At 56.7% G+C, this 13,574-nt stretch overlaps 3 protein-coding genes and 1 non-coding gene across 4 annotated transcripts; all 4 read right to left on the bottom strand.

Moving 5' to 3' along the window:
* Positions 1-323: 323 nt before the first annotated feature.
* Positions 324-2,942, bottom strand: MFIFM68171_01911 (OPT family small oligopeptide transporter; the record flags this gene model as incomplete). Its single annotated transcript, XM_071057333.1, has 4 exons — positions 324-1,727; positions 1,782-2,228; positions 2,293-2,586; positions 2,691-2,942. The coding sequence occupies 4 exons, from the start codon at positions 2,940-2,942 to the stop codon at positions 324-326; spliced, it is 2,397 nt and encodes a 798-aa protein (XP_070913434.1).
* A 2,936-nt stretch (positions 2,943-5,878) lies between these two features.
* On the bottom strand, positions 5,879-5,969 carry MFIFM68171_t14. The gene is given in 2 exon segments: positions 5,879-5,914; positions 5,934-5,969. It is a non-coding gene; the product is annotated as a tRNA-Pro (tRNA).
* A 245-nt stretch (positions 5,970-6,214) lies between these two features.
* Positions 6,215-7,825, bottom strand: MFIFM68171_01910 (HAD-superfamily subfamily IIA hydrolase; the record flags this gene model as incomplete). Its single annotated transcript, XM_071057332.1, has 4 exons — positions 6,215-7,049; positions 7,111-7,404; positions 7,465-7,647; positions 7,797-7,825. The coding sequence occupies 4 exons, from the start codon at positions 7,823-7,825 to the stop codon at positions 6,215-6,217; spliced, it is 1,341 nt and encodes a 446-aa protein (XP_070913433.1).
* Positions 7,826-9,701: 1,876 nt separating this feature from the next.
* MFIFM68171_01909 (Reticulocyte-binding protein 2 like protein a) lies at positions 9,702-11,393 on the bottom strand (the record flags this gene model as incomplete). Its single annotated transcript, XM_071057331.1, has 1 exon — positions 9,702-11,393. The coding sequence occupies one exon, from the start codon at positions 11,391-11,393 to the stop codon at positions 9,702-9,704; it is 1,692 nt and encodes a 563-aa protein (XP_070913432.1).
* Between the last annotated feature and the right edge of the window lie 2,181 nt (positions 11,394-13,574).

Raw genomic sequence — 13,574 nt, 5'->3', positions numbered from 1 at the left:
CAACATACAAAGAGCCAGCCACCAGGTCTCGACATCAGATGTGTAATACATCAAGACACTTGAAACTCCCAACACCACTGCTGACATCACCGGCTCGCTCGGCCAAAGAAACACCCCACCGCTCGCTTGTTCTTTGCTTGGCCATGCGCGTTGTAACCCGCCTTTCAAGGGGAAGCACAAGAGGAGAAAAAAAAAAAGGAAAAGAAACCCATGCCATATGACGCTGCAAAAACCAACACCACCCAGAAATTCCCAGATAACCAAAAGCTAGAGAGGAACCCCAACTCCTGCCCCAAAAACTCGCTCCCCCCCTCTCCCATGAATCAAGGCCAGCTACTTGGCCCGAACGTCTCGCCAGGCGGCACAGGGCGCTGTACCGCCTTAGACAACATATCCATGGTCTTAAAAGGTATCGTATTCCCAAACCAACGGGGCGACCCGGTCCCGCTCAGGTACAACGCGAAAAATATGACCAGGGTCGACACGATCAACCCGCAGTCCAGCGCCGACGACGTGACATAGTTGTACTGGAGCCACCAGCCCGTCCTGCGCCGCCTGATGAAGTAATTGAACACGGTCCCCACAATGCCCCAGCAGTAGTAGATGAACACAGTTGCTGGCGGCAGCCACCCGGAACCGCCAAAGATGAGCGGCATATTGACATAGCGCCAGAACGATCTTGGATACCGCCTGGCCAGGAACCACGTCAGCACAGGCGCTGCGGCGCCGACCAGCCAGAACCACTGCAACGCGCTGTACAGAGCGTCGCCTGAGAACATGCGGGCGGGGCCGATGGCGCCCCAGACAATGGAGGCGGTATAGAACACGCGCGCGCTGGGGCAGTTCCACTGGTGGACCTGATTCTCGGAGCAAATGTCGGGTATCGTGGCGAGGGCCCAGTTCATGACTGCGATCTGGACAATGGCGGACCATATCGACGCAACCAGCTGCGACCAGAACATGACGCGAGGCGGCACCTTCATGTAGTGGCCCAGCTTGAGGTCCTGGATGAAGTAGAGCGCCTGTGACATGCACAGGTAGCCGTAGTTTTTGAACATCATCATGGCCAGGGGACGGCCGGGGAGCATGTAGCCGATGATAAACTCGGTGAGGACGTTGAGGCCTAATTGGATGTTGGTGATGGCCTGCACGATACCGATAGGGATCGTCCAGAGCAGTGGGATCAACATGCAGATGACATAAGCCCACCAGGGGAAGTTGGTGTCCCAGGCGCACACGACGGCAAACGAGAGGCCGAGCATGATGACAAACAGGACGATGTACCACCAGTCCGGCGCATCTCGGTACTTCTTCATCAGCCTCATGTGAACATCGTCTTCTTGGGACCGCGCCAACTTCCACTGCGTCCAAATCTCGCGGCCGTGGTAAAGGCCGACATGGGTGATGACAGCGGCAACCGCGGCAAAGGAGAGGCCGTAGGCGAGCGCGAACTGGGTAGGAAGGTAGAGAGGAGAATAGGCCTTGTACTTGGCCTCGTCGAATTGCAGGTCGTCGCCCAATATCGCCGACACGTTGTACAGATGGCCCGTGTTGTCGTATGCGTGAGAGTTCTGTACCGGCAAGTATGCTGCGTACCACATGCCCGAGTAGTGGATTCCTATCGACACAAAGACGAAGAAGATGGTGACGCCGCCCAGCACATTGGCGATGGCATGGAACGGCGGGATGAGGGGGGACATGAGATAGCCGGAGATAATGCTCCAGTCCTGCGTGGGATGTTAGCGGCGCTTTACCCCAGTCCCGCGTTTTGCAATCCTCACCAAGGTAATCGGAAACAGCCCGTAACCGCTGTAGCCACCGAATAGCTGGTTGACGACGACGTTATCGGGCCAGATCCAGGTGATCCAGCAGAACCACGACAGCCCCTGGAAGAGATATCCCGGGAACCAATACCACAAGAAAGACCCGACGAAAACCAACATGAACCACTTGTAGCGGCTAATACTCCAACCGCTCGCCCTTGTCGGATCCGAAGGCGAATGGTCGTGGAGGGTGTAGAAGAGGGCGCAGTTGACGAGATCGGTCGGCCAGATCATGGCTGCGGGCCAGACCAGGAATCTCCTTGCCAGTCCGGCCAAGCCGTAGCCTGTGCAGAGTGTCGTGATACCGAACAGCAGTTGCCAGGCCCACCCAAACGACTGCTTGTACCACATCTGCTGTGCGATGATCACGTCGGTTGCGTACAGAGCGCCGCCGCCATACGCAGCCTGGAAAGATGTTGCATGTCAGTCACCACCCCGGCCGCACGATAGCAATTTGCAGTCAACCTACGTTTGACATGACCACAATAATAACGTGTTCCTTGAAGTTGAAGGGCCCTGGCCGCAGATTGAATTTGAGACCCCAAATGTTGAACACCCGATCGGGGAAAACCAAGTCCCACAGCAGTCCCAAGGGGTATGCGATCAGCTGAATGACGAATGTCGTGAGGGATATACTTGGGTTCCTAAGCGATAGTAACATGTTGATGGCAGACCCGATAGTACACAACAGCATTCCGATTGTCCAGGCTCGTATCGTATTCGTTGGCATATCGACATCGAAGTTCCGGACAGAAGCTCGCACCTTGATAAGACGCCCAATGTTAGAACACGAATCGTTTCTCCCCATCGGCGCATCTTCTTAACGAAAGGATGCGCGGGCAATGAATTTTTCAAAGAAGATCTCACTTCTGGGTAGGGCGAGTTGTCCTCGGCCAAGATCTGCTCGATTTCGGCCCCCTTCTCGACATTGGAAGTGTTCAACGTGTATTCGATTTCGTCCAGTTCGTCCAGTGGCAGATTCGGGTCCAATCGGTGCATCTTCTCGAACTGCTTCAGCGACGCCAAACCGGTCGAGTCCCCCTCGATTGATCCGTCTGGATCCGGCACCACCTCACCCTCGCGCCGCCGCCATCTTGACCTAAGAAACCGTAGCGCCATTGTTTTTCTTTTCTTCCCTTTTTCCCCTTTTTTGTTTTTCCAGCTGAGCGATGGCTGGGCCTGCTCCCTACTCTCGGCGCGACGAGGCCGGAAGGAAGTGCTGTGTCGACTCAGAGTCTTCGGCGTTGACGTCGGCTTTGCGGGTGCGCTCGGTTGCGAAAGAGGGACCGCCGAGGTGGGTAGCGCGTGAAAACACAGCGCAGCTAAGACAGGGTCAACAGTTAATGTATGTTAAGCGTGGACATGGCTGTCTCGTGCTCGGCGCAGATCGCTGAGCGGGACCTGGTGTCAAGCGATTGGAATGCGACGAGCACTAAAAAGGGGAGAGGTTCGGGAGGGAGGATGGCGGGTTTTCTGGGCTACATACCGACTCAACTTTTTGGCAACAGGGCGGCGCTGGCGGATGCTGTGGTTTGCTGGGGTGGGGGGCCACCACCTGGCGGGCGGGCGGGACAGATGCACAAGATGCGAAGAGGGGCGCTGTTTCTGGAAGCACGCAAGCAGCCAGCATCGCGGAAGATGCAGCCCCAGGTTATTGCTGACCTGCCTAAATTGGCCTGATGGCTGGGCGATGGGTCGGGTTCCCGATGAAATGACAGGGATCGAGGCGGGGGCGTCCGCCCAGGAACCTGGGGCGCTGGCCGGCCGTTCGTGTGAGTGCGTGCCTCATTCGATCCATCCCGCCACAATGCGATAACACTAAATGCGTACTCGGATGCATGGGGGCGATTGCTTGGTTTCTTTGAAGGGAACAAGACAGGAAAGAAAAACGTTGGAAATAGAAGCTCTCCAGAGCACCGGCAAATTCGGCGAGCTGTCGCAGATACGTTGGTGCAGTCCTGTACCTGAACAGTCTTTCTTCCGGAGAGCGCTGTAAAACGGCTGCAGAAAACGGCATCCACCTGCGCTATCTCAAGCGGATGCTCGCCACTCTGCCTTGGTCGCATGGAAGGGCTGCACCCCAGCCCCTCGGCCAATGGGAGTATGATTCTGCCCTGTCTTTTAATATCGGCACCCATGACTACCCTCTTATCTTCCGTCTCCGTGACCGCGGGTACCGTTTTTGGCGATACCGCCCGACCGTCTCGTATGACTGAGACAGGCTGGGGATCCCAGAATATCTGTCCACAAGAGAAGCGGTTGCCCGCGGTAGAGATTGCAGGGGGACAACCTGAATGGGCTTGCAGTTCGGGGTTCTGGCAAAATCGAGACCACGAGAGGCCCTTTGCAAATGGCCGGCGGGGCAGCCACCAAGAGCCGCTCCGCCAGTGCTGATTTGAGGTGCAACTCCGTTTCCGTTGAGCTCTGGGGGGCCGAGTCCGCCCGCATGGGTGGTCAAGGTAAACCTCTCGGTACCCACATGCGCAACGGGGCCCTCTGGCGCAGCTTTGCTGGTCATGCCTTATCCAGTCACCCTCGCATGGTTGGCTTCTGTCACCGAATCCTCCAGAGTGACCCCAAGATCGGGTAACTGCAGCTAAGGCCGGACCATGCGACGCAGCACGACAGAACATGTTCGCGCAGCGAATCAAGAACGGTGGAGTTTGCCGTGCACAGGGCCCCGGTCGGGGTGACCATGGTTCCAAGCACCCCTCCAAGAAAACCCCCAAGAACTTTGCTCCTGTTGCGCCAGCCGACACGGCATCCAGGCTGCGTGCCTCGAACTGCTGTGTAAAGGGAGACTATCAGCTGAAATGCATTGCGCGTCTTCATTCGGACCGAGACTATGGGAGAGCTGAGGGTGCGGGTCAGCCCTGTCCAAGGGATTAAAATCAGCAAAACCGTTATTTTTGCTGATTTATTATACCTTTGGTGCCGGGCTTGGCTTCAGGGCTCCCGCCCATTCAATTATCTGGGGCTATTACGGCATGATTCCTCATGTCTGGCTGGTGCCTGGCATCGGCGGCATGCGATGCAGCTGCCCTGCGCTCGTGGAACCGAAGAATCCAGGAGCTTGGATCTTGACCCCGCGACTGTGCCCGCGAGTATCCTCATTGGGATCCCTTGGTCCGCGGCGTAGGTTACACGCATTACTGGCGTCGCCCAGTCTCCTCGTCGTCGAGAACAACACTGTCCCAGCATCCCGGCCCGGTACTCGCCAGACTGAATTCCGAAGTGGTGGGGCGAACATAACGGACGGGATACCGGCCCACCAAAATAGCAGCGCATAAATTGGTACTTCTGCCGGCTATTTTCAATCATTTATCCCGCTACCACCGCACATAGCGTCCCCGAAGGTGATCAAAGAGCTTGGTATCGACCTTGTTTGACGGTTCTGGCAGCACAAGGCTCTGGCCCGGATTGGGAGTCCCCACAATCGGACCCCGACATTTGGGCAGTCCCGCTCGAACTCCCGGTGTAAGCCCTCTGATGCGGGAAAGCGGCGTTCGGGTTGAGCTCCCCGAAACTCTGGTCTGAATCCCCAGAGACGCCAGCTCTCCACGCCCTACCATGTTCCGAAGCGCTCTGGGCCTCCTTTGGTTCCCGGATCTGCCAGTTAATCCTCTTAACACCATCACGATAAAGTTTGTCTGCAGAGACCCATGTGCCCAACTCCAAGGGTGGATGGTAATCTATGTATTCCAACCTTGTGTCACGCCGCTCGCTTATTCCCACCTGCGGACGAGGCTCATGTTATGCCACGCACAAACGGACGATCTTGAGCCCGTATAATTCTAGACCGCAGGTCACATGGTAGCCATGTCTCCCATACATCCGTGGTACTGATGGGTGGCTGGAATGGGGGAACTTGGGGGTTAGCTTATAGCGGCTATCCGGCGGACAAGCGACAACGTAGTGAGCTGTATTGTACCTACAGAAACTCCTTGTGTTTCATTAGTAGAGGGATTGAATAAGGCTAGATGAGTGTCAACTGAAGTTAAGGTTGCAAACCAGCCTTACACAAAAAGAACTAGGGATATGATGCAAAATGGAACGGGTCTGGCCGGGGATTGAACCCGGGACCTCTCGCAACAGAAGCTGTAGGGTTTTCCCTAAGCGAGAATCATACCACTAGACCACCAGACCTTGTAACCCAATCAGGTTCTTGACGCTACAGCTTCGGTAGGCACCTCTATCATCAGGCGGGCTCTACCCATTCTTCCCGCCCCTTTTTTGAACACTCAAAATCGATATCGAGGTTGCTCATACCTTGTCTTGGGAGAGCCACAGATAATCCCCATGCATTGTTTTGGTAGAAGGTACTCTAGATGTACAGTACAATATGAATGAGTATACAATGTTCTTCATCTCCTCCAACCATCTTGGCCCCTTCAATTTTTGGTCCAACCTTCCCTCTCCAACGCCCACCGCAACGCCGCGCTCACATCATCCATAATTGCTTTCGGCTCGAACCTCCCCTCCAACTTCCCCGCCCTTTCGGGGCTATACACCCCGGTCTTCACCAGCACCGAAACCCACTCGGTCCCAATGTCACTGACATACCCATTCGCCCCCGCGATGTCACTCTCGGGGTTGTCCCCGACCATGTACACCGTCTTCAGCGGCCTGATCCTCCCTTCGTCACGGTGATGGTGGCCCATAGCCCTGCACGTCGCCCGCCTGTGCTCGGCCAGCACCCGCTCCGAGAAGCGGTAGGTCCCGCCGTGCGGCTTGCCGATGACGGTGCACTGCAGCTCGTGGCCGCCGCCCGTGACGCGCGCCCAGACACCCCGCAGCGCGGCCTGGAACGCGCCCTGTCCGAACCGCGGCAGGTGGTAACCCGCGCTCCAGACCAGGTCGCCGTTGCTAAAGTAGAGCGGGGGCTGGCCGTCTTGTTGCCAGCCACGGTTTGGGAGGGAGGGGTCATTGTTTTTGGGAGAGAGCGTGCCGAGATAGCCCTTGTGCGAGAGGAGGAGGTCGGTGATGAGCTGAATGTCGAGGGCCCACTCGCGCGGGTCGTTGGCTACAAACATGGCGTCGATTTTGAGATGGCCTGTGAGGTCAGAATTAGGGCTGATAGTGGTGGACGAGCTGTAGATGGGCGCCGGAAGTGGTTGGGTGTTTGGTGCCGTTGCGCCCAATGCGGAGGCGACAGTTGGAAAGGGGAAAATGTCGGGGTGCGCGGCGTAGATATCCCAGGGAGTGACGACGTTCTTGAAGCCATAGCTATGAAATACCGGTTAGCCTTGCCGGCCTGGCTGGATTCGGCTGCATTCGGATTGCTTACGCTTGGAATATCTCGCGGGCTTTGGCCGGATCGGAGCCCGTCACCAGGATAGTCTTGTCTCGCAGACCGCCGGGGCCGTCGAGGAGCTCACGGAAGGGTGTGTGCGACTGAACGAAGTTATCCGTGGATAGGTGCACGCCGAGCTTGTGCTTGAGATCGTTGACGCGCTCCTCCTCGCGCTTGCCGCCGCCGTTAGTGAGGAGGATGAAGGGGATGTTATTGTCGTTTAGATAGTTCAGGACCTCAGAGGCTCCAGGGATTGGCTTTGCGACGTGGAGCAGAACGCCGTCAATGCTACTTCACGATCAGCATATGTACTAGTAGCGTCGGTCCAAAGAGAAGAAGAGTACTCACTCGAAAGCAAAGGCAAACGGCGGTGGTTCCGGCCCTTGTGCGCTAGCATCGTTCTTGAAGCCTCTCGAACGATTGACTCGCAGTTGCCGCCTTCTCGCTCCTTCATCCTCAGCCAGATATCGCCTCGTGAGGGCATGGCAGGCTACCCCGCGAAATGATAATGCTGCTGCTGCTACCCGCGGTCTAAACGAGGACGTCAGCCCTCGCAGGGAACTACAGCATAATATGGAGTTAGTGAAGAACCCCACAACATCCAACGGCGTGGGGTTGATGAGTATCAGTGGATGATGCTCGCGTGATGATGAAATGAGAGTAAATAAATGAAGGAATACCCATATAAAGGAGGCAATATGCCCGCCATGACTCTCCGCATCCCAAGCTGCTCGTCTGCGCCGGGCGGGTATCAAGGGGCCAAGTGCTGAATCACACGACTTGAGCAAACGGGACGGTAACATAAAAGGTATCTCGAGTACTGCGACTTGTATGGAATTGTTGGCTCCAGCGTGCGGCGGTTCTCAGTTGAGCTTCCGCACTATTGGACGAGCCAAAACAGTAGAAACTTGGAGCACCAGCAGTTACGTTCACGCTGTTAAGAGGTTGCTGGGTCTTAAACGACAGGGGGCTTGCCCCACCAAGGGCCCCAAGCTGAATGATTAGCAACTTGAAATTCGCATTGGAATAGGTGTAAAGCCCGAGAAATGTACAGGTAACAGACAGGCTTAAATTTGGTTCCATTTAAACGGATCGACTTCAATTGAAGAGTCTGCTCAATGTAACGACGCAGATATGGGTAATCTATAGCTGTAACGAGGGATTGCACCCTGTGACAATTGACGAGCCTCGAGGGGCTCCTAAGGTAGTGTCCTCCCACAACTCACAATGCCGGATTATCAAGAGCTAGCAAGGCAGAGCGCCGCTTCCAGTCCAACCCGGTTCAACCGGTACTCGGAACGCAAAACATCTCACTCACGCAACTCCACGCCACATGACCGAATCGCATTCCATTTCTCCCCACAAGTACAGAGAGGCTATCCGTGATCCGGCTCATTCCCTTTCTTTCCGGACTGTGGACTTGATTTCCACCCTTCACCCCGCAGCTCGACACTCCCCTGAATCTGCATTACAATTACCACCCCACCCCTTACCACCTCCCCTCAACGGTCGAGCAACGAAAGTCAAGTAGAAGACCAGCTAACAGCCGAAGAAACCCTTTGCACAGGGCTAAGCCGAAACCGGAGCGAGAGCTTCGCCTAATTGTCCAGGGAAAACAGAAAGATAAAAGAGCAAAAAATGTAACATGCCATGCCCCATGCCATGCCAAATGTCATGTCTATCCCGTTTTCATGAAGACAGGTTCCAGGTCCGATTGTTTGTTGTCCTTTCCTCGTGGTCTTTTCCCCTCATCCTTTGCCCGAGATGTCCCGCCCAAGGCAGCAGAGCCTGTCCCCTTTTAATGTCGTTTGTTGAGCTTCCTTGAGATACGGGCTCAAAAGGGGTCTGGAGTGGGGGAGTTGCCCGGGATTGTCGGATTGAAAGAAAGAGAAACGCAGGAGACAGCCGAAAAAAGAAGAAAATTCAAAAAGTGAAAATAAAAACGTCGTGCCCCCATATACAAGAGAATATCGGACCAGGCCCGCCACTTTTCATATTTTGTCATCAGACAGAAAAAAACGCCACGTCGCGCCTCACCCTTCGCCTCGAAAAGAAAATGCCGTGAGGAATTCGAAGAAGAGCCGTATTCACACAGGTTTATCGTCCGTCGTCGTTCGTCCGGGTCGTCGGTACATTATCGGTCTGAGAGAAGAAAAAAACAAAAAAAGAAACAAGACTCGAAACGATCATGGCGCCAGGTGATGGTTTGCTTGATGGCGGGATGTGATTAAGGTGCTCCAGGAACCAACCCTGAGGGACTGAGCAGACGCGGGTGGTTTGTAAAGCAGATTCCGCTGTGCTGCGCGCGCATGCTCCGGTCGAACAAATGCAAGCCGCCCCTGCCGTCTGATGATATGCCAGCGCTATGCAGTCCCTGATATTGAGCAAGAGAGGAAATGTCTAAGCAGACTGAAAACGGTCGTGATTTACATCTTCCTTGACTCGTGCCGGGCCGATGGTGCGTGCAAAGGTCGATTATATACCATCCCAAGTGTTTCGCATGTGGGAAAATACACTCCCCAAACAGATGATTTGATTGGGTGTAGTAGCAGTCGAGCTGGCTACGCTCTCTCTTCCGCTCTCTGTCATGCGCGGCTCACTTGGCTAACGGAGGTGCGGCTACGTTCATCCTCCTCCATAACATCGCTCAGACGAGTCGGGTGGTGATGCCGGGGCATAGATTCCCAGCCCGGCGCCGCGTAACTCTGCCCGGAATACTCTGGGCTGCCGCCTGCGTACGTTCCTGCTGCCCAGTGCGAGCTAGACGGCGGGTAGCTCGTGGGAGGAGCCGTCTGCTGAGGGGCAGCGGCCTCATAGTCTTCTACGGCAGCGTCAGACCTTCTCGCTCGGTTACGCTGGCTCGGCGATGCGGTGGGGCTGTGGTAGGGGATCTTGTTGCCATGCTCGTCCCGCACGAAATTGCCCCTCACATCCATCACATACTCACCTTCACTGTAAGCCGCCTCGGAACCTGCGCCGTACTCGCCCGCTTCACGGCCGGCGGCCCCGGTTTGCTGATAGAAGCCAGCGCCCTGGTCGCCAGTCGAGGTCGCGGCAGGCTGAACGATTGGTGCAGGCGCAGCGCCTGTGTAATCTGAATATTGGCCGCCTTGAGCGGCCACGTATTCCGAGGTGTCGGCAGCCTGGCTGTGCGATCGCTCGCGGCGACTGGTATTGCGGCTCGGGACGCCTTGGCTCATCGGCACGACCTGCACTCCGCCAACAATCGTGGGATGGCCTTGCTGCAACGAAACGGTACGGTCGCGCTCTTCTTGTTCGCGGCGGCCCAACTCTTCCCAGGCCCGGCGCGCCTCCTCTTTGGAAATGAGCAGTTCCCGCCGCATCTCGGACACCATTTTCTGCAACTTCATATTCTCGGCTTCATGCTGCGCAGCGCCTCGGACGGCATCGGCTCTTGCTTGCCGCTCTTGCTCCATCTGAGCTTCCAGCATCGCATTGACCTCTTGATTCCTCTCCAGCTCAGCGCGCGTCTCGAAGAACCACCTCTGGAATTTGCGCTCAGAGCTGGCGCGGAGCCGCTGCAGTTCAACAACAGCATGAAAGAGATTAGCGCCAGCAGCCGAGAGGTCATGAACCTGCCGAGAAAGCTGAGAGGTGATCGGGTTGCGCTCAACCTCATCCGTATTTTCTTGGAGTCTCCGCAGCCAGAAGCTGGTCATGCCTTCCCAGTGGGCCGAGAGGGCTTCCCACCGCTCAAAAGCATGGGGGAACGAGTTCTTGAGTCGGGTTGGAGCCATGCCCTGAGCTGATGGCTCCCCTGCCTGTGCGGGCACCGACGCGCCGGGTCCGGGTTGGGACGCAGAGGTAAAATTCTGCGGCATTTGTGCAGTTGCCGGAACCCGGGTTGGACGAAGGGGCGGCACGGTGGCCGACCCCGGCGGTGGTACTGGTGGTACGCTGGTTGGGATCCGTGAGGATCCCTGGGCTTCTTGCGCGCGTTGCTGCCGGCGTTGGGTTGCCGGGTCAGTCGGTAGATCACCACCACCTGGAACAGCGCCAGCGCCAGCGACAGCATGCCGTCGGGCCGTCTCTTCAAGCAGACGAGCCTCTTCTTCGGCGCGGGCACGCTCCATTTGTTCCCTCTCTGCCCGTTGCCGGGCCTCGCGCTCAGCCCGCTCCCGCATGATCACTCTAGGACCACGGATTACTTGCTGCGGGGATCCGGTCTGGGCAGGTGGTGCAGTGGGCCTAGAGGACGACGCGCCATGACCATTGGTGGTGGCAGGGCCGGCGGCACCGCCAAGAAGATCGGCCATTGAGGCGTTCTCCTCTACAAGGTCGGGAGTAAAAGGATGGGGCTGTCTAAGTGCTTCCTCGAGAGTCCAGAGAATAGCACTCTTGGTATGCTTCGAGAGCCGAACGGCGGGATGTGGCTCGGGTCTCGACAAAGAAGGATACCGTCGATTATGGTTGGACGCCGACGGCAGAACAGTCGATGCTTCTTCGGGATCGTCGCTCAGGTCCTGGGAGAGCTGCCGCCGAAGTGGATTAAAGCCTTGCTCAAACTGTCCACGCTCTGCAGGGCCGCCAGCCGTTGAGAAGAGAGGCCGGGGGCTGATGCCAACGGTAGCTGCTTCAAGATGGATCCGGCGTTGTGTCTCGGACGGCCGAGGACTAGGACTCGCTGAGAAGCGCGAGGTTCGACGAAGAACTCGGTGAGAAGACGGAGTGGGCGACCGATCGTCTTGTCGGGGGGTTAGGCTGTGTTGCTGGCGAAGAGGCGTCTGTCGCTGGCGCTGGGGGGTCGGGGTTCTTGGGTCTTGGAAGTCGCTCGGGATACGAGGGGATGACGCTTCTTGACTGCCAGCAGCAAGGTCTCCCAAAGCACCGGCGGAGGCCGGTTTGGTCGACAAGGCGAACAGTCACCACGCGATGTGGTGACGGGGGATTCGCTGCTAACAGCCCGGCGCTGCAGTGGAGGGTCAGACACCGTTCCACACCAACGACAGCGGCGGACGCACTGGAAGGCGGAGTAGGACTCACCCTGGAAGATACGGGGTGGCTCAGAACGGGGGCTCTGTGTATCCTCAGAGCAAGGAGTTACGGTAAACGTGTTGGGAATGAACGGAAGAATGAAGGTAAGAGCCTGCTCTCTGGGACAGCGCAAGGGGTCTCCAGCAGCCTGGAAGGGGCCCCAGTGGTTGGGTGTTGCGCAGGAAATCCGGGAGGCGGGACTCTTGAAAGTGCGGTGGCTGGCAAGGGCCAAAAATCGCTTCGGTCGGAGGTTGGGCTGCTGGACAGCAGCGCTAAAATGCAAGAGTAAAAGGAGTGTGGAACTTGGTCGCGTGTTCTTGGGGCATCCAGCGCCTGGGATTGTCGTGTCCTGCGACAACAGGGTGAGGCTGCCGGTGGTGTTTGTCACAATCGCATCGCGTTGCGAGGCGGTGTTTTGGTAGTATCGCGATTCTCGATGCCCGACCACCAAACGCTCTCACGGCCAACTCCAAACGGCTGCACTCACCGCCACCTCGAAACGACGAGCAGAACCGTCGCGCTGCGCAAAGGAAGGAATGTGGAAAACGAGTTCCTGGTCGGTGCTGCAGAGCATGCTCGGGCGCCAATGGCTAGAAACGAGAGATCAATCCGCGGGGATTCCAACAGGTTGCCGAGCTGTTGAGTATTGACCGACTGGCGAATTTCGAGAGGGAATCAGTTGAAAGCGTTGCAAGCTGCCGCTAGTTAGGTGATGTTAGTGACAGTGCAGCTCCCCAGGGGATGGCGCTAGCAGATGCACGGACCCCTCAATGGCCTTGCCTTTTCGCTAGCTTCAGCTTGTTTCTTCGAGCTGTCCCCCAGCCGACGTCAGCTTCACCGGTCCTTTGGCACTGGCAAGATCACTCAGAGCCTTCAAGAGGTAAGGTAAGGGGATCGACAGATGCCTCAAACAAAAAGCTTTCCAAGGACGCTGTAAGAAGCCCCTCGATTTGCGGTTTTATTTCCCCGCAAAATCACCCTAAAGGCGGTAAGTCAGACTTACATCTACTTGTGCAGCGAGGTCGTCATCCCTCGGCGCACCAGCGGCTTGGAAGGGAATGGAAGCCTTAAATCACCTTGGTACGGTACAGCCAGGCCGAGGTAACGATAAGAATCAGGCCCTTGACACATATGTCGGGAGGCACAACTTGTCCCTTCACTCCATCAGCTCCCAAACCTGCTACGTCTATCTCGCTGCAACGCTTCAGTGCCAGCCGTCACAGTGCAGCGTAATTACCGCTCATCTTGCGCCGCCGAGGTCAATTGGACTCGAGACAATCTCATTCAACAGCCCGTCATCGAGGGCTCAGAATGAGCCGAGCCCAACTTGATCCGTCCTGGAAAAAAAAAGTGAGGAGGCTGGGCCACTGATGAGGGGCAGCTCGGTGGGAGGGAGCTCTGAGTTGGCAGTACATAAAGTGACGAAACAACAGGCGCGGCTGCACCAATCGCTGCTCAGCCTC

Source organism: Madurella fahalii, assembly GCF_045866475.1.
Source record: "Madurella fahalii IFM 68171 DNA, scaffold_1, whole genome shotgun sequence".
NCBI lineage: Eukaryota > Fungi > Ascomycota > Sordariomycetes > Sordariales > Madurella > Madurella fahalii.
This window is presented reverse-complemented; position numbering and strand designations above follow the sequence as displayed.